Source organism: Haliotis rufescens, unplaced genomic scaffold (assembly GCF_023055435.1).
Source record: "Haliotis rufescens isolate VD_foot unplaced genomic scaffold, xgHalRufe1.0.p SCAF_2, whole genome shotgun sequence".
Classification (NCBI taxonomy): domain Eukaryota; kingdom Metazoa; phylum Mollusca; class Gastropoda; order Lepetellida; family Haliotidae; genus Haliotis; species Haliotis rufescens.
The window spans coordinates 38,514,626-38,537,125 of NW_025963890.1; the positions used below are offsets into that span (position 1 = coordinate 38,514,626).

The window sequence follows — 22,500 nt, forward strand, 5'->3', positions numbered from 1 at the left end:
CAGTTGCAATGGTATGCACACTGGAAGCCGTAGGTGCCCCCAGAACACGTGGCTGCTATATAAAAAATATTATATTAGATATATTCAACGAAGGATTATCAGAAAAAACTGCAATGGTCTGATCGACATCGCTGATGTCTGTAAAAGAAATTCCCAAAGTATACTGGTTTCAGGTTCATGCAAAACTCATATATGCGTGTTTGTCATATCGTCTATCATAAGTAAAGCATGAAACATAGTGCCAACATGCTCTGCAGGTCATCGGAAAAGCATGCCATACAGCAGTATTACATATCACGTCCTTCTCTTCAAAGTACCCCTTACATTTATTGAATGGCTTGAAGAGGGCTGCTTTTAGGGTCACTGACCGGATCTTCCACAACTACTGTCTGTATGTTGACACGCTGACAGCTACTGTGTGTATGTTGACACGCTGACAGCTATTCCATGTATATGTTGACATGCTGACATCGAATATGTGTATTTGGGCATGCTGACAGCTTCTATATGTGTGTTGACATGATGTCAGCTAAAATCTGTATTTCACAGGTTTATAGCTATAATGTGTATCTCAAAATGTTGACAATTACTATGTATATGTTGACATGCTGACATCGAATATGTGTATGTTGACATTCTGACAGCTACTATGTGTATGTTAACATTCATACAGATACTGTGTATGTTGACACGCTGACAGCTATTATGTGTATGTTGGCATGCTGACAGCTACTATGTGTATGTTGGCACGCTGACAGCTATTATGTGTATGTTGGCATGCTGACAGCTACTATGTGTATGTTGATGTGCTGACAGCTACTATGTGTATGTTGATATGCTGACAGCTACTATGTGTATGTTAGCATGCTGACAGCTACTATGTGTATGTTGACATTCTGACAGCTAATATATGTATATGTTGACATGCTGACAGCTACTATGTGTATGTTAATATGCTGAGAGCTATACCATGTATATGTTGACATGCTGACATCGAATATGTGTATTTTGGCATGCTGACAGCTTCTATATGTGTGTTGACATGATGTCAACTAAAATCTGTATTTCACAGGTTTATAGCTATAATGTGTATCTCAAAATGTTGACAGCTACTATGTGTATGTTGGCATGCTGACAGCTACTATGTGTATGTTAACATTCATACAGCTACTGTGTATGTTGACACGCTGACAGCTATTATGTGTATGTTGACATGCTGACAGCTACTATGTGTATGTTGACATTCTGACAGCTACTATGTGTATGTTAACATTCATACAGATACTGTGTATGTTGACATCCTGACAGCTATTATGTGTATGTTGATATGCTGACAGCTACTATGTGTATGTTGATATGCTGACAGCTACTATGTGTATGTTAGCATGCTCACAGCTACTATGTGTATGTTGACATTCTGACAGCTAATATATGTATGTTAGCATGCTGACAGCTACTATGTGTATGTTGACATTCTGACAGCTAATATATGTGTATGCTGACATGCTGACAGCTACTATGTGTATGTTGATATGCTGAGAGCTATTCCATGTATATGTTGACATGCTGACATCGAATATGTGCATATTGGCATGCTGACAGCTTCTATATGTGTGTTGAAATGATGTCAGCTAAAATCTGTATATCACACGTTTATAGCTATAATGTGTATCTCAAAATGTTTTCCATTAAAAGACAGTGTTTGTTTGATGCTTAACCCAGCACCTACACCATTTCCATTAAAAGACAGTGTTTGTTTGTTGCTTAACCCAGCACCCACACCATTTCCATTAAAAGACAGTGTTTGTTTGTTGCTTAACCCAGCACCCACACCATTTCCATTAAAAGACAGTGTTTGTTTGTTACTTAACCCAGCACCCACACCATTTCCATTAAAAGACAGTGTTTGTTTGGTGCTTAACCCAGCACCAACACCATTTCCATTAAAAGACAGTGTTTGTTTGTTGCTTAACCCAGCACCCACACCATGTCCATTAAAAGACAGTGTTTGTTTGTTGCTTAACCAGCACCAACACCATTTCCATTAAAAGACAGTGTTTGTTTGTTACTTAACCAGCACCAACACCATTTCCATTAAAAGACAGTGTTTGTTTGTTGCTTAACCAGCACCAACAAATACGCCTGCCATACGGCGGCTTCCTGTAAACAATGACCAGACAATCCAGTGATAGGTATCATGAGCTAAGTCGACATCGTCACAAAGTCTCACCACCAAATCCACTTCAGTAAGTGCAAGTGAGAAAGGACGCATGAAAACTCCCAGTAAAGGTCATAGTATTGGATAATATCCCATATCACAATGAAACGCTACGTGTCATTTTAAGTAAATGTATGTGAATGTACTGTCTGGAACGACTTAACATTTGGTGGTGAAAGCTTGACGCTGAGTCTGATGGTCTATTGCTCGACATGTCACCACGGTAAAATCTTGGTACATCATTTTGATTTTTTTGCATGGCTTTAGATAAGAACACTGAATGAGATGTCAACACCCAGTCATTTATCCATCTGAACTACCGGGTTTGTAAACTAGCAACATAGTTGAATGTCGTCATAGGCTCCGCTTTGCGGAGTTGTGGACATGGGGTGTGGTTTTCTAGAAATATCCATTTCCCTTGCGATAAACATCATTGAGTTTGGTTACAATCCGGGTAATCTTTAGTAGTTAGGTGACTATATTTAGGCTTAATTTAGCAGCGTCTGCAGCCTGCGTGCATTACCAGCAGAAACTGAAAGAAAACATGTGCAGATGATGTGTTAAGGCGCAATTGACCAGGGTCTTTGCTTAATATAATCTCTTGTGGTCATCTGACTCTCGATTCTTACCCGGATTGAAACCACGTGATCACATCTGCAGTCTATGCAGCTTTCTTAGATAATGAAAAAGCATTCGATAGGATATGGCACGATGGATTATTTTACAAACTACATAAACTGGGCATTAGAGGTAATACATGGAAATTACTACATCATTGTTATACAAATAGTTATGCTTATATTTCCTACCAAGGTGAACAATCAGACAGATATATGGTTCAACAAGGGATTGGCCAAGGCAGAGTTATCTCTGCTTGTTTTTTTCTTGTTTTTATAAATGACCTCATTAGAGCCCTTAGACAAGAACAATGTGGCATTCGTTCATATGGTATGGATATTCCTGCAGTCTTGCTTGCCGACGATACTACATTTATTAGCGCACCACCGAGAGGCTTACAAACATCCCTGAATATTGTACATACATATGCCTCAAGGTGGCGCCCAACATATAATCCATCAAAAAGTGCAATAATTGTGTTCACCAAATCAAAACGCAAGGGGTATAACTGTTATTGTAAACTTGGTAATACACACATTACTACAACTGACTCTACGGTGTATGGTGGAATACTTCTAACATACAATCTGTCCTATAAAACAAAAATTGAAAAGAACTGTCAGAAAGCAAAACAAAATATTAACTCCCTAAGATCTTTAGGATGAAATAATTATGATCTTCATCCAATTTCCAGTGTGAAAATATGGCTCAGAATGATACTCAAAACCAGCCTTTATGGATGTGAATTACTCTATGACATCAAGGGTCAACATGCCGCTCTGTTGGAAGGCACACAAATATATTTTGCAAGCATTGTACAGGGTCTTGATAAAAGATCTCCTTCAGAATCTACTATTTCGAACCTTGGACTTTGAACAATTACTGCATATATTGATAAATGCAAACTTTTCTTTCTTGGTCGTTAATGCAATCTTAACTGTAATAACTTTGCAAAAAATATTTTTGTGCGTTCATTGCAAGCCCTGTCAATTCAAAGACAATCTGTGGAGAACTTAAATCAACACTTGATAAATACAATCTGGGTCACTACCTTCGTACATACACTCAGTACGGTACTTTCCCTCCAAAATTGCAATGGAGAAATCGTGTTAACGAAACTATATGCAAATACGAAGAACAATCATGGCTCACAAATGTATCAAATAACGCAAGCATGTCCCGTTATAAGAGAATTCATACGAAATTAGCATACCATGTACTTTGGCATTTAGCTTTTCTGTACCCGGAATATCGACCTACTTTACAACTCAGTGTGAAAGTCTCATCACGCAGTAAACCTTCGAAAGAGTGCATGCTCTGTAATAGGCATGCTTTCGACTGTGACAGCCACATTATTTTACATTGTGAAGCTCTGATATCAGAAAGAAATGCGTTTTTCTCTGCTCTCATTGACGTACTTGACGTTCAAAAATATGTTGATTTTGAAATGGAAGACGAAACAGATATGTTATCAGTCTTATTTGGGGCTGAAACAACATTTACTCACAATCTGGATCAACACACCTGGGAAACTATTACACTACAATTCGCCTCGTATCTGTACAAACTAAGGCATCTTTTAGTGAATGTCTGTCTTCATTTAGGTATCTGAATTTGATAAACTGTGTGTAATTGTAAATATGTTATGCCTTTCTGTATTGTGTTTACTGCGCGTAATTGAATATATTTGCAATGTAAACTTTGGAATGACATCTAGAGGAAATAAAGAATCTCTCTCTCTCTCTCTCTCTCTCTCTCTCTCTCTCTCTCTCTCTCTCTCTCTCTCTCTCTCTCTTGATATTAATGAAAACAAAAGTGACATACCTGTCGCAGCTACAACAAACAGCGACAGAGCGACGAGAACACCTCCTCGTACGTTCGCCATACTGCATTACTGTACCGAGGCTGCCAACCAGGAAGTATTATCCTTCTCGGATGAAGAACAAAAACTCAGCATGAAACAGCACGGACGGAATAAGGTTACAACCACGCCCTCTACATAATATTCAACTCAGGGCCTCCTACCAACAAGCAGCCATGCATGCTACCCTTTATAACATAGCATATCTGCCTTGTTGATAAAACTTCCACCCGTATGTTGATGTGAACACATGCTTCATGCCTGGGTGAGTAAATATAGTAGGTGTTGATTCATTGCCTGCTGTGACGGGGAAATTTCACGCTTATCAAATACATAATTGAGACGAAAATGTTGACTACCACTTTGCTCTAGGGACGGATCATTTGAAATTCGGAGGGGTGGGCGGGATGTGTGAAGTGTTGATAATATATAACATAAAACTATAAGCTAAAAGTCTTTAAAACTTTATTTTACAGTTAATAGTTTGAAGCATAAATACCACCCCATGCCACCCCACCCCACCCCACCCCAATGAATATCAAATGGTCGGTCCCCTATGTGTGTACCTGTTTCAAAGAAGCATATACAGATCTACCCGAAGTAGAATTTGAAAGCCCCTTGAACGTGTGTTTCACACGTCCACCAATGTAACGTGGATGTCTATTGCCAGAAAAGTAAACTTTCCTTTGACAGTTTCAACTGTATTCATAAACACATCCTTGCCTCAGCCTTAACAATAGACGGAAAGTACAGGCCACAGGCGCTCGCTCATCCAGAACAAGTAGGCGTGTATAGTGACACTTCCTTATTTGAGCTACACAAAGATTGTTGAGTGAGTGAGTATGGTTCTAATAATAAGTTCATTTATACTGCGCGTGGTTCCATTCACCAAAAGGCGACTATGCTTGTCGTAAGAGGCGACTAACGGGATCGGGTGGTCAGGCTCGCATGTCATCGACCCCACTTGCTGAGTGCGGCGTTAAACAACAAACCAAACCAAACCAAATCCATTCACCAAGTTAATGCCGATGGCGCTACATAGTTTTAGCAAATAATGTTGATGAAAGGTGAGTAGAGCTGGATTGTATAGTGTTGTCTGAAAAGGTATGTTTTCAGATGGGCCTTAAAGGACAGCTTAAGATCAGATGGTAGTTTGTTCCATAGCGAGGAAGCGCAGAACTGGAAAGTTCTCTGACCAAAGGTTTTGAGACAGGTTTCCGGGACTTGTAACAGGTGGTTATTCTGAGAACGGAGAGATCTGGAAGGCTTGTATTTAGTCAGTAGTTCTACGCCGCTATTAGCAATATTCCATTCCCAAGCCATGGGCTTCACATATTGTACCATGTGGGGAATCGAACCCGGCCTTCGGCGTAAAGAGCGAACGATTTAATCACTAGGCTACCCCACCGCCTCTAAAATTGTTGAGCATGCATTGATGACTATGAAGATCATGACCCTTGGTGTTAATCCATTTTAACACACCACTCCAAGCTTTTATTGAAGACAAATGTGGAAATACATTGAAGTTGCTTATAAATGCATACATGGTTGTATATACCACAGAGGGACCGCTGGCACAGCTTAAGATGAGGCGAAAGCGGTTGTAGCCAAGTTCGTACAGCCATGCTATCAGCTGATCTGCTTGTGCACATAGGCGTTACCTGTCTGCATCAGGTGCAAACAATGCAATCAAATAGGTCAGGGTAACCATACGCCAAAGCACGACTGATAATCATAAGTGCATTGTCTTGTGTGCTTTGATTGGAGTGTGTCACGAACTCCACCAAGCACCAACGCCCCAGCATACAGTGAGCTTTTAAATGCTTTGTTTGTTTGTTGTTTAACGCCGCACTCAGCAATATTCCAGCTATTTGACGGCGGTCTGTAAATAATCGAGTCTGGACCACTCAATCCAGTCGCAATTTGGATCGATGACATGCATCAACCAAGTCAGCGAGCCTGACTTGGTTGATGTATGTCATCGTATCCCAATTGCGTGAATCGATGCTTATGATGCCAATCACATGATGGCTGGTCCAGACTCGATTATTTACAGACTGACGTAATATAGCTTGAATACTGCTGAGTGCGGCGTTAAACAACAACCAGAAGAGTACATGCCTGACACACTCGGGTCTCCCACAACCAGAAGGGTACATGCCTGACACACTCGGGTCTCCCACAACAAGAAGAGTACATGCCTGATACAATCGGGTCTCCCACAACAAAAAGAGTACATGCCTGACACACTCGGGTCTCCCACAACCAGAAGAGTACATGCCTGACACACTCGGGTCTCCCACAACAAGAAGAGTACATGCCTGACACACTCGGGTCTCCCACAACAAGAAGAGTACGTGCCTGACACACTCGGGTCTCCCACAACAAGAAGAGTACATGCCTGACACACTCGGGTCTCCCACAACAAGAAGAGTACATGCCTGACACACTCGGGTCTCCCACAACAAGAAGAGTACATGCCTGACACAATCGGGTCTCCCACAACCAGAAGGGTACATGCCTGACACACTCGGGTCTCCCACAACAAGAAGAGTACATGCCTGACACACTCGGGTCTCTCACAACAAGAAGAGTACATGCCTGACACACTCGGGTCTCCCACAACCAGAAGAGTACATGCCTGACACACTCGGGTCTCCCACAACCAGAAGAGTACATGCCTGACACACTCGGGTCTCCCACAACAAGAAGAGTACATGCCTGACACACTCGGGTCTCCCACAACAAGAAGAGTACATGCCTGACACACTCGGGTCTCCCACAACAAGAAGAGTACATGCCTGACACACTCGGGTCCCCCACAACAAGAAGAGTACATGCCTGACACACTCGGGTCTCCCACAACAAGAAGAGTACATGCCTAACACACTCGGGTCCCCCACAACAAGAAGAGTACATGCCTGACACACTCGGGTCTCCCACAACAAAAAGAGTACATGCCTGACACACTCGGGTCTCCCACAACCAGAAGAGTACATGCCTGACACACTCGGGTCTCCCACAACCAGAGGAGTATATGCCTGACACACTCGGGTCTCCCACAACCAGAAGAGTACATGCCTGACACACTCGGGTCTCCAACAACCAGAGGAGTACATGCCTGACACACTCGGGTCTCCAACAACCAGAAGAGTACATGCCTGACACACTCGGGTCTCCCACAACAAGAAGAGTACATGCCCGACACACCCGGGTCTCCCACAACCAGAGGAGTATATGCCTGACACACTCGGGTCTCCCACAACAAGAAGGGTACATGCCTGACACACTCGGGTCTCCCACAACCAGAAGAGTACATGCCTAACACACTCGGGTCTCCAACAACAAGAAGAGTACATGCCTGACACACTCGGGTCTCCCACAACAAGAAGAGTACATGCCTGACACAATCGGGTCTCCCACAACCAGAAGGGTACATGCCTGACACACTCGGGTCTCCCACAACAAGAAGAGTACATGCCTGATACAATCGGGTCTCCCACAACAAAAAGAGTACATGCCTGACACACTCGGGTCTCCCACAACCAGAAGAGTACATGCCTGACACACTCGGGTCTCCCACAACCAGAGGAGTATATGCCTGACACACTCGGGTCTCCCACAACCAGAAGAGTACATGCCTGACACACTCGGGTCTCCCACAACCAGAGGAGTACATGCCTGACACACTCGGGTCTCCAACAACCAGAAGAGTACATGCCTAACACATTCGGGTCTACCACAACCAGAAGAGTACATGCCTGACACACTCGGGTCTCCCACAACAAGAAGAGTACATGCCTGACACACTCGGGTCTCCCACAACAAGAAGATAGGACTCTAATGGTTGGTTGGTTGGTTTGTTGTTTAACGCCGCACTCAGCAGTAATCCAGCTATATATGACGGCGGTCTGTAAATAATCGAGTCTGAACCAGACAATCCAGTGATTAATATCATGAGCATCGATCAACGCTATTGGGATCGATGACATGCATCAACCAAGTCAGCGAGCCTGACCACCCGATCCGGTTTGTCGCCCTTTGCGACAAGCACAGTCGCCTTTTACGGCAAGAATGGGTTGCTGAAGACCTATTCTACCCAGGAATCTTCACAATGATACACTACAGGTCAAGTCATTTTGGAAGTGTTTGTTTTGTTTGTTTGTTTGTTTGTTTATTTGTTGTTTAACGCCTCACTCAGCAATATTCCAGCTATATGACGGCGGTCTGTAAATAATCGAGTCTGGACCAGACAATCGAGTGATTGACATCATGCGCATCGACCCACGCAACTGAGATACGATGACATGCATCAACCAAGTCAGCGAGCCAGACCACCCGATCCCGTTAGTCTTTACCACAAGATTAGTCGCCTTTAACTGCAAGCATGGGTTGCTGAAGACCTATTCTACCCCGAATCTTCACGGGTCCATTTTGGAAGTGATACATATTAGGAAGAGAATTTATGGATGTCAACTTCTTTATTATGAGGAGTACAACGTTCTGGAGTATATACTTACTCCTTTATCAGGTCACCTGTTGAAGGAGTAAGTATTTACTGCGAAATATCTGTTTATTTGTTGTTTAACACTCAGCAATATCCCACTTGTGTGGCGGCGGGCTGTAAATAATCGAGTCTGGACCAGACAATCCAGTCATTGACATCATGAGCATCGATCCACGCAATTGGGATCGATGAAATACATCAACCAAGTCAGCGAGACCGACCACCCCATCCCGTTAGTCGCCTCTTACGACAAGCACAGTCGCCTTTTACGGCAAGTATTGTTATAAATGCATCCCCAAAATCTTAGAAAAGTATAACAAAGTCAAACTTTAAATTGATGGTTAGCTTTAAAAACGATGGTAACATAAAACCAAAGTGTTGGCGCAAACAAGCAGGAAATCAATAGGATGATGATAGTGACAGGATATTTTGGGATAGCTTCGGTGGTGTTGTCACCAATTAATCAATAGACATCTTCAATCGGTCAGTAGGTTCCGGTAGTTTGCTGATCACGACGCAAACACGTGTTCATGGTCTGATATTGTTCTTTACCAATTAAAATGATCTATGAGGACATGTGACATAGACACGCCAGGCCCGAACACGTCAAAATGATACCGTCAACATAAAAAGAGGAGAGCGCGGTTTTCAGCCGATCGAGTCGAACCACGCTCGTTCTAAGTTCTCCCCATTTAGTGATGAGCTTGGCCGGTGTGATCCTGTCGTGTATTGATAGATGGACGGAGAGTAAGTAAAACTAATGTGAGTATAAAGCTGGCGTTGCGTTTCTTTATTATGCGAGTATAAATGCGGACGGAGACAATCCGGAGTCGGCGCCGTTAGACCAATCACTCCTTGACTGAGATGAGCCGATGCTGACAAGGAGAGCTGCAAAGTCATGGCTTAACTGACCAAGTTTTAAGGTAACTGTAGTAGGGTCCCACTTCAGTTACCTCATGAGCATCCTTCCACGCAATTGGGATACGATGACATGCGCATGCATCAACCAAGTCAGCGAGCCTGACCACCCGACCCCGTTAGTCGACAAGCATGGGTCACTGAAGACCAATTCTAACCCGGGTCTTCACGGGCTACCCCGAAACGTTTTGTTCCTCACACTAAAGTTGATATCCATACATTTTCTTCCTTACACTGTATCTATAAATCATTTTCAAAAACTAGAACAAAATGGAATATTTACACACAAAAGCACGTTCGTTCTGTCAAAAACTACCAATTTATTTGACTTTGCTGAAGGGGCACGGGTGGCCCAGGTCCGTGGCTAAACCAGAATCACCGGTTCGAACCTCAGAGTCTTGACTCTGTCTCTTCCTTACACTATATTTATATATCATTTTCAAAAACAAGCACAAAATGAACTATTTACACACAAGAGCACGTTCGTTCTGTCAAAAATTACCAATTTGTTTGACTTTGCTGAAGGGGCACGGGTGGCCCGGGTTCCATGGAACCAGAATCACGGGTTCGATTCTCAGATGTCGCTTTGATTCTGGCTTTATCAGCACCGATCATGCAACCCCTCATCACAAAGTGGGTTTTATAAAAGAAGAAAACGTCTATGACGTGAATAACTTTCATCATAAAACTCAATTCGTCCACTTCGTTGGACGCACACCCTGTTGGGAAACAAGGATGGTCAGATGTTTCCTTCTTCCGTGTGTCACTGTGTGCAGCCTACCCTGTTTATTGATGGCTACCAATGAGTACATATATATAACACATTACTTTCGATGAGGAAAATATTTTTTAACTTTAATAATGTTCCCAACAGTGTTTACTTTAGTGTGAATATTATCCTGAACATCTGCAGTGGTATTAATGCCATCATTCCCTGCTACGGAATGTTAGGGGAATATAGATATATGTGATGTACTTCCTGGAACGGGTATCCTCTTGAGGACTTATCACCCAGAGGGAGATGTCAATGGAAAGGCGAGAAATAAATTTATATTATGTTATTATGTTGAAAGAAAAAAAACATTTCATCTTATGAAGATGGTAGCAGGCATTCCAAGAAAAGGTTAAAACTGTATTATTAATAAAGTGAAAAGTTAAACCAACATATACATGTATACCACTTTGGTAATTCAAGGTAATGGACAAAACATAATTGTCGTTATTCCTTAATGAACCTGGCCCTTAGATAGTGTTTTGTATTCGAAGGCCCACACGTAACGACACGCCCCGTGGGGTTAGAATAGGTCTGCAGCAACCTATGCTGGTCGTGAACGGCCACCACAAGGATCGGGTGGTCAGGTTCGGTGACCTAGTAAAAGGCGACTGTGCTTGTCGTATGAGGCGATTAACGGGATCGGATGGTCAGGCTCGCTGACTTGGTTGATGCATTACATCGATCCCAACTGCGTGGATCGATGGTCATGATATGAATCACTGGATTATAAGGTCCAGACTCGATTATTTACAGACCCCCGTCAAATAGCTAGAATATTTCTGAGTGCGGCGTTAAACAACAAAACAACAACAACAGTTGATTGCGTGTCTTCATAACCCGATGGCATTGATCTTTGCTCGCAATATCCATCACTTGATTGTCTGGTCCAGACTCGAATATGTCCACGCTGCTGTCTAAAAGCTGGAATATTGCTGAGTGTGGCGTTACGTTAAACAACACACATGCACACACAAAATGATATGAGCTACATGTAGGCGACAACATGAAAGCGAGGGATGACTGGTCGGAGCACCAAGTGGATCCAGAAGGTGCAACACAATGACATGTAACACAGGACCGGTATGGTAATGGATAGCAGGTTGGAATTACTTGAATTTGATGGGCGTTTTCACCTTAAGTACTTGAAGGCTGCAAGAGACTATCAGAGGACAACCCAGTGTTTATACTGTGCTATACAGTGTGCTTTCCTTTGATGAAAATAAGCCATCAAGACGCGTATGTAAGACAGTGGTTATTGTATTAAATGGTATATTCCTATATATGAGACCGCCTCCGTGGTCTAGTGGATGGAGCGTCTGCCCGGATAGAGGAAGGACGGATGTTCGATCCCCGGCCGCGTCATACCCGAAGGCGTTAAAAGATGATAAGATGATTAACTGCGGCATGGTATCTCAGTGGGCTAGCACTATAAAATCGGCATGAGTCCGGACTAATACAAGCAGGCACACACACACACACACACACACACACACACACACACACACACACACACACACACACACACACACACTTCGCGATATAAGTGCTGTAACTTTGAACGCGACGTTCAACCCCAACCCCGTAGTTAACTTTTTTTGATGGGGGGACAAATAAGATATTCATATTCAGTTAACTTTCACAAGGAAAAATGTAGTTTTCCTGGTGTTCCTCGCTGCACAATATGACCAGGATGGTCAGGAAGTAGCACAGCGATAATTCGGTCATGGAACATGGGGGCTTTCAACAAACAGGGTGTTTTAAAGAAAAAAGGTCATATTCTACCTTAAAGCCGTCATCATAGAGCCACTCCACAGAAGAAGTTCTCAAAATTGGAAAATGGTACTCTTCAAGTTACAATCAGTAAATTGTGTTTTAAGCATATTCCTTCACTGATTTCATTTGGAAAAAGTGAATGTTTTTGGTTAAACGCCGCTTTGAACAGTATTTTATAATATCACTGGTGCATACTCTCCAAACAAAAACAGGGGATATTCGAAAATAGCATATGATTAGTGAAATACAAAGAGGTATCGAGTGATGGTTTGTTTGTTTTGTTTGTTTAACGCCGCACTTAGCAATATTCCACCTATATGACGTCGGTCTGTAAAAAAAATCGAGTCTGGACCAGACAATCCAGTGATTGACATCATGAGCATCTATCCACGGGATTGGGATATGATGACATCCATCAACCAAGTCAGCGAGCCTGACCACCCGATCCCGTTAGTTTCCACTTACGACAAGCATAGTCGACTTTTACGGCAAGCATGGGGTTCTACCCCGGATCTTTACGGGTCTGTCCTGCACTACCTGTAGCAACCAACACTCTCCCAATTTGTTCAAAAAAGTAAGTGTTTGTTGTTGCCTGGCGCCGCACAACAGTCCTCCTTGCATGCTACGGCGGCCTGTAAACAAACCAGACAATCGAGTGATGGACCAACAAATCCAGAGACGATAGCGCCCTTATAGTTGCACATTGTGTTGAAACTAAAAATGATATTCTAATTTTGAATTGCAGATATTCTGCTACATTTTGGTATATGATTTTGTTGTTTAACGCTGCACGCACCGATATTGCAGCTATATAACGGTGGTCTGTTAATAATCGAGTCTGGGCGAGACAATCCATTCGTTGACATATTGAACATCGATCCACGCAGTTATCATATATACACTCTTCAAAAAGAGAAACGCACAGGTAGTATGTAGTTCACTGAACCTGACTACACAAAAAATCCGGTATATAAATTGGAGATATGTTATTGGAAAATGTTGGTGGCCTGATATTCGACACACGGTGCGTCAAAACGCAGCCGTTGTGGATTTGCAATGTCTTCGTGGGCATTGTTTTCACACTTGTTCGAAAATGTCATGGAGGAAAACAGTAAAGCAAAATGCACGTGCAAGTTATGGCATTCGTAACTCGTGGTAGTGGCTATAAAAAAGCAAGCATAAGCCAATAATTTGTCATTCAATTGTCAACATTTTTCAAGTTCGAAAATGCCGAGACTCAGCGCTGCCGATCGGAACATCGTCATAGGACGTATCCAAAGAGGGGAATCGCAGTCTTCTGTTGCACGCTACTTCAACGTCCACCACAGCACCATTTGCCGCCTTTGTGACCGATACACACAGTTCAATTCCACTGCAGACCGTCCGAGAACCGGCCGACCAAGAGTTACCACCCCTGCACAGGATCGCTGCATTTGACTGTTCCACCTAATCATCGCAATGCCACAGCTACGGAGACTGCAGGACGCATCTGCAAACTGTCAGAAACCATCTTCGCGGGGCTGGAATCCGACCCAGAAGACCCGTTATTGTCCCTGTTTTGCAAAAGATCCATCGGCAGAGACGCTTGCGTTGGTGCAATACCTTACAGCCTCGGAATTTGTGAAACTGGAGACGAGCGTTGTTTAGCGATGAATCACGATTTCTTCTTCACCGGCGAGATGTAGACAACAGGTTTATCGTCGTTGAAATGAGCGTTTTGCCCCACATTGCGTACGTGAATTCGACAATTTCGGTGGTGGTAGTGTCATTGTGAGGGGGGCCATTTCCTACACTACGAGTTCTGACGTTGTTGTGCTTCAGGGAAATTTGACAGCAAATCGCTACATGAATCAAATTCTTCAACCTCACCTTCTTCCAAACATTGATCGCCAGAGGGAGCTGTTTCAACAGGACAAAGCTCGTGTCACCGTAGACCTCCAGATCTCAACCAAATCGAACACCTCTGGGATGAACTCGATCGACGTGTACGTCAAACGCCAGAACACGCTGCAGACACCCCCACAACCGGACAACGCGTTACAAGCAGAATTCCACAGGACAGAATTCGTACACTTATCCAGTCAGTGCCGAGGAGATACAGAGCCGTGATTGCTGCCCGGGGCGGTCACACGAGATATTGAGTTCAGCGCAACCTTGTGGCCTTATGTGACTTAACAATGAACAGTTTTCAATGCCTTTGTACAACGACAACATGTGACTATTGAGCTCCAAAATGTCATATTTGTATCTATGATATAAGATTAGATATATCGTTTTTATTAGGATCAATATTTTTTCTAAAAATCTACCTGTGCGTTTCTTTTTTTGAAGATTGTACATGTTCTTTTTACAAAGTTCAAAACTTTGTGCAGAGTTGCGTCCTTTGGGCACCCCAGAAACCTATGATTGTGGGTTCGAATCCCGGTTCGCCCCGATTATGTTCCTAGGTTTGTCAGCACCATACCCATGCTCATGGGTTTCACCGAAGTGGTAAACGTCTGAGACCTGCATTCCTCCCACATTAAGCTGACACGCCGTGATATAACTGGAATACTGTTAAAAGCTGTGTTAAACCCAACTCACTCACTCTCACTCACTCTATTACCTACAACTGTGCAAGCTTTCATGCATTTATCACAAAGTGCACATTGTATATATTGCTGAAACTGAGAATTTGCCGGTTCGCAACTAATGTAAGTTTTTATCTTACAATGTGTACATATAAACTAACTAGCTTCCGGGTGCATTCTCTCGAGAAATCCGAGAATAATTTTAGATTTAAGTATTAATATTATTCGTTAATAAACTGTTAAAGAAATAGAGTGAAGTCGAGATTGAAGCGCCCATAAAATCTTCAATTCGGAACTTAATCTGTGCATTGTACTTCTTGAGTGTATATAGAACACGTCGAATACTGGTTCAAGGATGTTCATATTATTTTAAGTAATAATGAATGTTGATTGATTGTAAATAATTGTTGTCATTTATCGATTATTTAATCGTGGAAAGTTAAATGGTTATTGTGGTGTTGATGAGAGATCAATATACCCAATTGATAAATAGGCCACTGACTGCCTTTCTGCCCACCCAAAACCCCTAAACCGCTACAATATATTGAGAGCTTCATAGAAGCTTAACTACAAAAAAAGCATCTCAAAAGCGCTACGTCTTTTTGAAAATACATATGTTCGTTCGTTCATTTGTTGTTTAACACTGCACTCAGCAATATTCCAGCTGTAAATAGTCGAGTCTGGACAAGACAATCCAGTGATTGACACCAGGAGCATCGATCCACGTAATTTGGATACGATGACATGCATTAACCAAGTCAGCAAGCCTGACCCCCTGTTAGTCGCCTCTTACGACAAGCATATTTACGGCACGCATGGGTGGCTGAAGACATATTCTTACCCGGATCTTCATGGATTTTTTACGGAAGTTGAACATTGCCCAAAAGTGTTCTGCAGATTAAGACTGAAAAAACATCTCATGATTTCTAGCATGTAGAATGTGCAGACAGACACTGATGGTCGTGAGGGTGGTAGAGTATTTATGCCATACATCTTCATCATCTTCAAACGTATCTTTAATCAGAAAAGTAAGGATGCAATGAAATGTATTGTTCGTTTTATTCGCCAGTTCGTTGTAGGCGTGTTCGTTATAAACGTAGTAGTTGACTGTATTAACCACACGGCCTTACACGAGTCGTCATCGATTACCCACGATTACCCAGAGTATCTATTCCATGATGACATTTATTATGGAACCTTTAACCTATATCACTAACAATTGTTACTAACATCACTAACATTACATATTAATTTTCGACACGTGAAGATCCGGGTTAGAATAGGTCTTCAGCAACCCATGCTTGTCCTGAAAGGCGACTATGCTTGTCGTAAGAGGCGACTAACGGGATCGGGTGGTCAGACTCGCTGACTTGGTTGTTGCATGTCATCGGTCCCAACTGCAGGATCGATGCTCATGATGTCAATCACTGGATTGTCTGGTCCAGACTCGATTATTTACAGACCGCCGTCATATAGCAGGACTTGGTGAGTGCGGCATTTAACTACAAACACTTTATAATTACAAAATCCCGGTATCACGCAGCCTTCAGATCACATCAATTGCAATCATGTGAGTCCTCCCTGCAGCCGGTATTCCACTCCCGATTATAACGCGACCACACCCAAAGCCATCGCCTTCAAGTGCCATCCACACTCGTCCACTCACGTGAGACGTTTCCAGTTGAATGGGGAGCTGCTATATATTCAATCGCCCTGTGGTGAAGTCGTGTGGGATTTTACGTCTGTTTAAACAGATACTTGCCATCGTCAGCATGGATCGTTGCGCGTTAAATCAATACTGGATTCTTGTCCAGACTCCATTATGTACATGTCGCCGTCATATTGCCCACATGTTGCTGAATGTTGAAATAGAAGATACCTACATATACGTCCAGACTCGATTATTTACAGACCGCCGTCATATAGCTGGATTATGGCTGAGTGCGGCGTTAAACAACAAACCAACCAACCAACCAACCTAGTCGAGACGACCCGTGAAGAGTCCGGGGTAGAATAGGTCTTCAGCAACCCATGCTTGCCATAAAAGGTGACTATGTTTGTCGTAAGAGGCGACTGCGTGGATTGATGCATGTCATCGTATCTCAGTTGGGTAGATCGATGCTCATGATATCAATCACTGGATTGTCTGGTCGAGACTCGATTATTTACAGATCGCCGTCATGTAGCTGGAATATTGCTGAGTGCGGCGTTCAACAACAAACCAAACCAACCTAATCGAGACACAATAACACAAGATGTGTTACAGATACCTAACAAGGCTGATCATCAGGTTTCCAGACACAATAAACAAAACGTGTGACAGTTACTTATAACAAACTTGATCACCAGCATATGCAGACACGAAAAGTAATGTATCCTAATCCATGAATAATATGGATGGATAAACGAACATGGATTTGAAGTTCTGAAAATCAAATCGGATGCCTGTTGTTATATGGCAGTGCATTTTATTGTTTAAAAATGATTGTAACTGTGTGACATTGTTTCTGTTGCGATTCGGTAGACGCTCATTGAATTGTGTTTGGGCAATGATCTGTCGTCAGGAAGTTACTATATATAGATGTTAATATGGTGCGTAAACATCCGGTCCGGTTCACCGCGGACGGTGATTGTATGTTTTCGAGACATGTGGAATGTTCCAGTATCTGTAGTCACCCTTAATATTTACCCAAATTAAATACCTACATCTACATACAAATGCAGAAGGCAGATGGGCTCTTTAATATTTACCCTAATTAATTACCCAGAACTACCAACAACGTGAAGCAGGCAGAGGGGCGTAGTCACCCTTTAATATTTACCCGAATTAAATACCTACATCTACATACAAATGCAGAAGGCAGATGGGCTCTTTAATATTTACCCTAATTAATTACCCAGAACTACCCACAACGTGAAGCAGGCAGAGGGGCGTAGTCACCCTTTAATATTTACCCGAATTAAATACCTACATCTACATACAAATGCAGAAGGCAGATGGGCTCTTTAATATTTACCCTAATTAATTACCAAGAACTACCCACAACGTGAAGCAGGTAGAGTGGCATAGTCACCTTTTGATATTTACCCGAATTAAATACCCACATCTACATACAAATGTAGAAGGCAGATGGACTTTAATATTTACCCTAATGAATTACCCAGAACTACCCACAACGTGAAGCAGGCAGAGGGGCGTAGTCACCCTTTAATATTTAACTGAATTAAATACCTACAACTACATACAGATGGACTCTTTAATATTTACCGGGGTAAAATAGATCTTCAGCAAACAATGCGTTCCGTGAAAGGCGACTCTGCTTGTCGTAAGAGGCGACTAATGGGATTCGGGTGGTTAGGTCAGGTTGATGCATGTCATCGATTCTCAGTTGGGTGGATCGATGCTCATGATGTCAATCACTGGATTGTCTGGTCAAGACTCGAATATTTAAAGACCGCCGTCGTGCGGCGTTAACGACAAACAAACATAAATGTATATTCTCCCCTGGGAAGTCCTACTGAACTAGCACAATGACGCTCAGTTATTCGACGGTCGGTCATCACCATTAAGCATTACCTCAAAAAACATATTCACGGTTGTGTCATCTTTGCCCCTGGACTGCCAGGCTCTCGTCAACACTGAAATACAATAGAATAAATATTTGATCTGGTTAGTCATTTGGTTTAGTGAATCTGATCACGCTTAGACTCTATGAAACGAAGCAGGTGCTTTTCTTATGATTATGGAAATTTTATTCAACAGCATTATTCATGGTTGGTGTGACTCATGAATATTCATGTCTACATTCACCACTTTACCTTCCGCCTGGCAGTTCAGTTCTCAGTGTGGTCTGACTGACAAATATCGCTTGTGAAGTATTATGTCGGCATTCTATTATAAACCTTAAAGGGCAAGTTCACACGGAAATGCACCTATTTTTCTTGTACTTATTCCACACTAAAAGTGTTAACCTAGAAGTGTCATAGACAAAAATATAAAAATATCACAATTAATTAACATATTTTTCCCATTAAAACGATTTATATTTTTCACATTTACCAAGTGTTCTATTTCCACAACAAAAACACCATGGCTTATGCCCCTTGCAATATGACGTCATTGGTGCCAATTGATAAACATTATGACGTCATTATGCTTTGTTAGAGCCGCTTCACGTGGTGTAGGTCTAGGTGTGTGATTCTAGCGTCTCAGATGCCAGCCAGCATAGTGTTATGCTGAGTCACCACTGCGCCGGAGTGTGTCGTAGGCCATGTTGTTTTACCGCAAACTGTTACTTGATATCTTTTGCGTTGAGAATAGACAGGGACCCAGTTGAATTGGCACCAATTACGTCATAATCTAAGGGGGATAACTCAGGCCAGTTTAGCTCGAAAAAAGAAGGCCTCATGACGGCATATCATTTTCACACTTTTGTGAGCTTCCTACTTTCACTGTGAAAAAAATGAGTGTATATTTTCAAACACAGATACTAATTCATTCTAAAATTGCGTTTTGTTTAGAAAAAGAAAGAAAGTGATTTTGCGTGTACACTTCCCCTTTAACAAGGTTACTCCGACTGTGAGTGGGATGTGAGTTTGAGTATCGCCAATGGGAGCGTAGACTATTATTTAGTCTCTGAAATCTTATATTACTTGCTTTTGTATGCATTTCTAGATTATTATTTTTTCATAAAATAAATATATTCCACGGTCATGGTGCAGGACTAGGGGGAGCGGCGCGAGTTGGCTAAGGCTGCGCATTGTTCTGTCTGGTTGTTAGTTGTTTAACGCCGCAATATTGCAACTGTATGACGGCGGTCTGTAAATAATTGTGTCTGGATCAGACAATCCATTGATTGGCATCATGATCATCGATCTAACCCATGGGGATATGATGACATGCATCAACCAAGTCAGCGAACCTGACCACTCGATCCCTCTCACGATAAGCATTAATTGCTAAAGACCAATTCTATCCCAGATCGTCTAGTTCACGTCCCTCAGCCGTGTCATGATATGTGTGGTGTATTTTATTTCACGCACCGCCCGGAGATCGATCCCCGGCCGCGTCATACCAAAAGACGTTAAAAGATGGTTCTTGTTGTTACCCTGTCTAGCGCTCGGCATTAAGCGGCTAAAACAAGGACTGGTCGGCTCGGAGTCAGTATACTGTGTCTGAGTTGGTATTCATGTTAAACTGCGGCATGGTATCTCAGTGTGCTAGCACTTCAAATCGGCATCAGTCCGGACTAGTACAAGCAGCCACACACACACATACACGTGCATGCACGTCGCTATATAAGTGCAATAATCTTGGACGCGACGTTAAACCCCATTTCACCTCACCTGTATTGAAAGCGTATAACAATAATCGTCAATTCTTCCTCTGCATGTGGCAATATGATATTAGCAATGTTTCATTGACGTGTTTAGAGACGGTAATACATGCTACCAATAAAAGTGTTTAGGGTAAGAAGTGTCTGCATTCCTCTGGATTTTGCCATGTGTTCTGTGTCCTTGTTATGGCAGCCCCCTGCATAAACCTGGTTAGGTGGTCGTAACAGGAAAACAGGAAAGTTGGACAGGTGCATGAATAAATATCAGTTAATGTTTGAAGGACAAATGTTGTACAGGTGTTAGCTAACTATTCCAATATCAATGTAGCTGTACTTTTAAATTAACACAAGTAACGACATTAACCGACCTTTTCCTTCAGTGCTTTCACCGAGAAATACAATTTTCTCAATGGTCATGAAATATGCATTGGGAACTTTGTGTCATTTTAAATATAATGTTACTATGTCTTTGAAAACATTTGGTTTCCCGATATCATTTGATATGCAGGTCCCGCATTCCTCCTTTCGGTTTCTGAACCACGAAGATCACACGTGGAAGCAATATATACATAATTATGAATCTATACTAATATTGATAATAAGCCATTTATACTGCGCATATTTATACACCACACTGGGGTATGCTCAAAGCGCTATTTTTACCCCGGTCACTTGATCAGCCAATCATTCTGAGCTCCCTGGGGAGTATATAAAAGCGGCGTTAAACCCAACTCACTCACTCACCCTGGGGAGTATACAACCCAAGCTGTTAGGCGCTAGGTTAACAACCACATTTCATCTCATCCTACCGGGTGCACATTCGAACAAAGTCATTTGCCCAAGGAGACACAACATGTGGTACATGTGCTTCAGTGAAGGGCAGGACCGAAGCCCTAGAAACTCTCAAGTGCCAAGCTACCAAAGCGAGGTCACCCATCCAAGTACTCTCCGCACCCGCAGTTGGTGACCACGCATCTATATTTACCAGTTGGTGAAACCCACGAGCACGGATATGGTGCTGTCAAACACAGGATTGTTTTCAAAGTATCGCATACAAGTTATCAGATTAAAACAATGAATTCATATGATTATGACAATGGGAAAGTTTGAACTCAGCACTACCACTACCGCTACACCCGTGAAGATCCGGGTTAGAATTGTCCTTCAGCAACATTAGCTTGTCGTAAGAGGCACTAACGGGATCAGGTAGTCCGGCTCGCTGACTTGGTTGATCCATGTCATGGTATCCTATCTGTGTTGATCGATATTCATGATGTCAATCACTGGATTGTCTGGTCTCGATTATTGAGAGATCGCCGTTATATAGCTGGCACATTCTTCCACTACTACTACTACTACTACTACTACTTCTATTTCTACTACTACTTCAACTACTACTACTACTACTACAACTACCACTACTACTTCTATTTCTACTACTACTTCAACTACTACTACTACTACCACTCCTACTTCTATTTCTACTACTACTTCAACTACTACTACTACTACCACTACTACTTCTATTTCTACTACTACTTCAACTACTACTACTACTACCACTACTACTTCTATTTCTACTACTACTTCAACTACTTCTACTACTACCACTACTACTTCTACTACTACCACTACTACTTCTATTTCTACTACTACTTCAACTACTTCTACTACTACTACTACTACTACTACCACTACTACTTCTATTTCTACTACTACTTCAACTACTACTACTACTACTACTACCACTACTACTTCTATTTCTACTACTACTTCAACTACTACTACCACTACTACTTCTATGCCTACTACTACTTCAACTACTACTACTACTACTACCACTACTACTTCTATTTCTACTACTACTTCAACTACTACTACTACCACTACTACTTCTATGTCTACTACTACTTCAACTACTACT

At 42.3% G+C, this 22,500-nt stretch overlaps 1 protein-coding gene across 4 annotated transcripts in view; it reads right to left on the reverse strand.

The window, feature by feature from the left end:
* LOC124127771 (receptor-type tyrosine-protein phosphatase alpha-like) overlaps positions 1–4,917 on the reverse strand; it is a 32,568-nt gene extending 27,651 nt beyond the window's left edge. The window contains exons 1-2 of one of the 4 annotated variants that reach the window (XM_048399908.1): positions 4,661–4,917; positions 1–55 (exon numbers count right to left, since the gene is read on the reverse strand). The exon at positions 1–55 is cut by the window's left edge and continues 83 nt beyond it. In XM_048399908.1, the coding sequence (XP_048255865.1) occupies positions 1–55; positions 4,661–4,721 (116 nt within the window). In that variant the 5' untranslated portion in view covers positions 4,722–4,917. The remainder of the gene's footprint in view (positions 56–4,660) is intronic. The other 3 variants (XM_048399907.1, XM_046491137.2, XM_048399909.1) reach the window with 3 other exon arrangements.
* Positions 4,918–22,500: the final 17,583 nt, after the last annotated feature.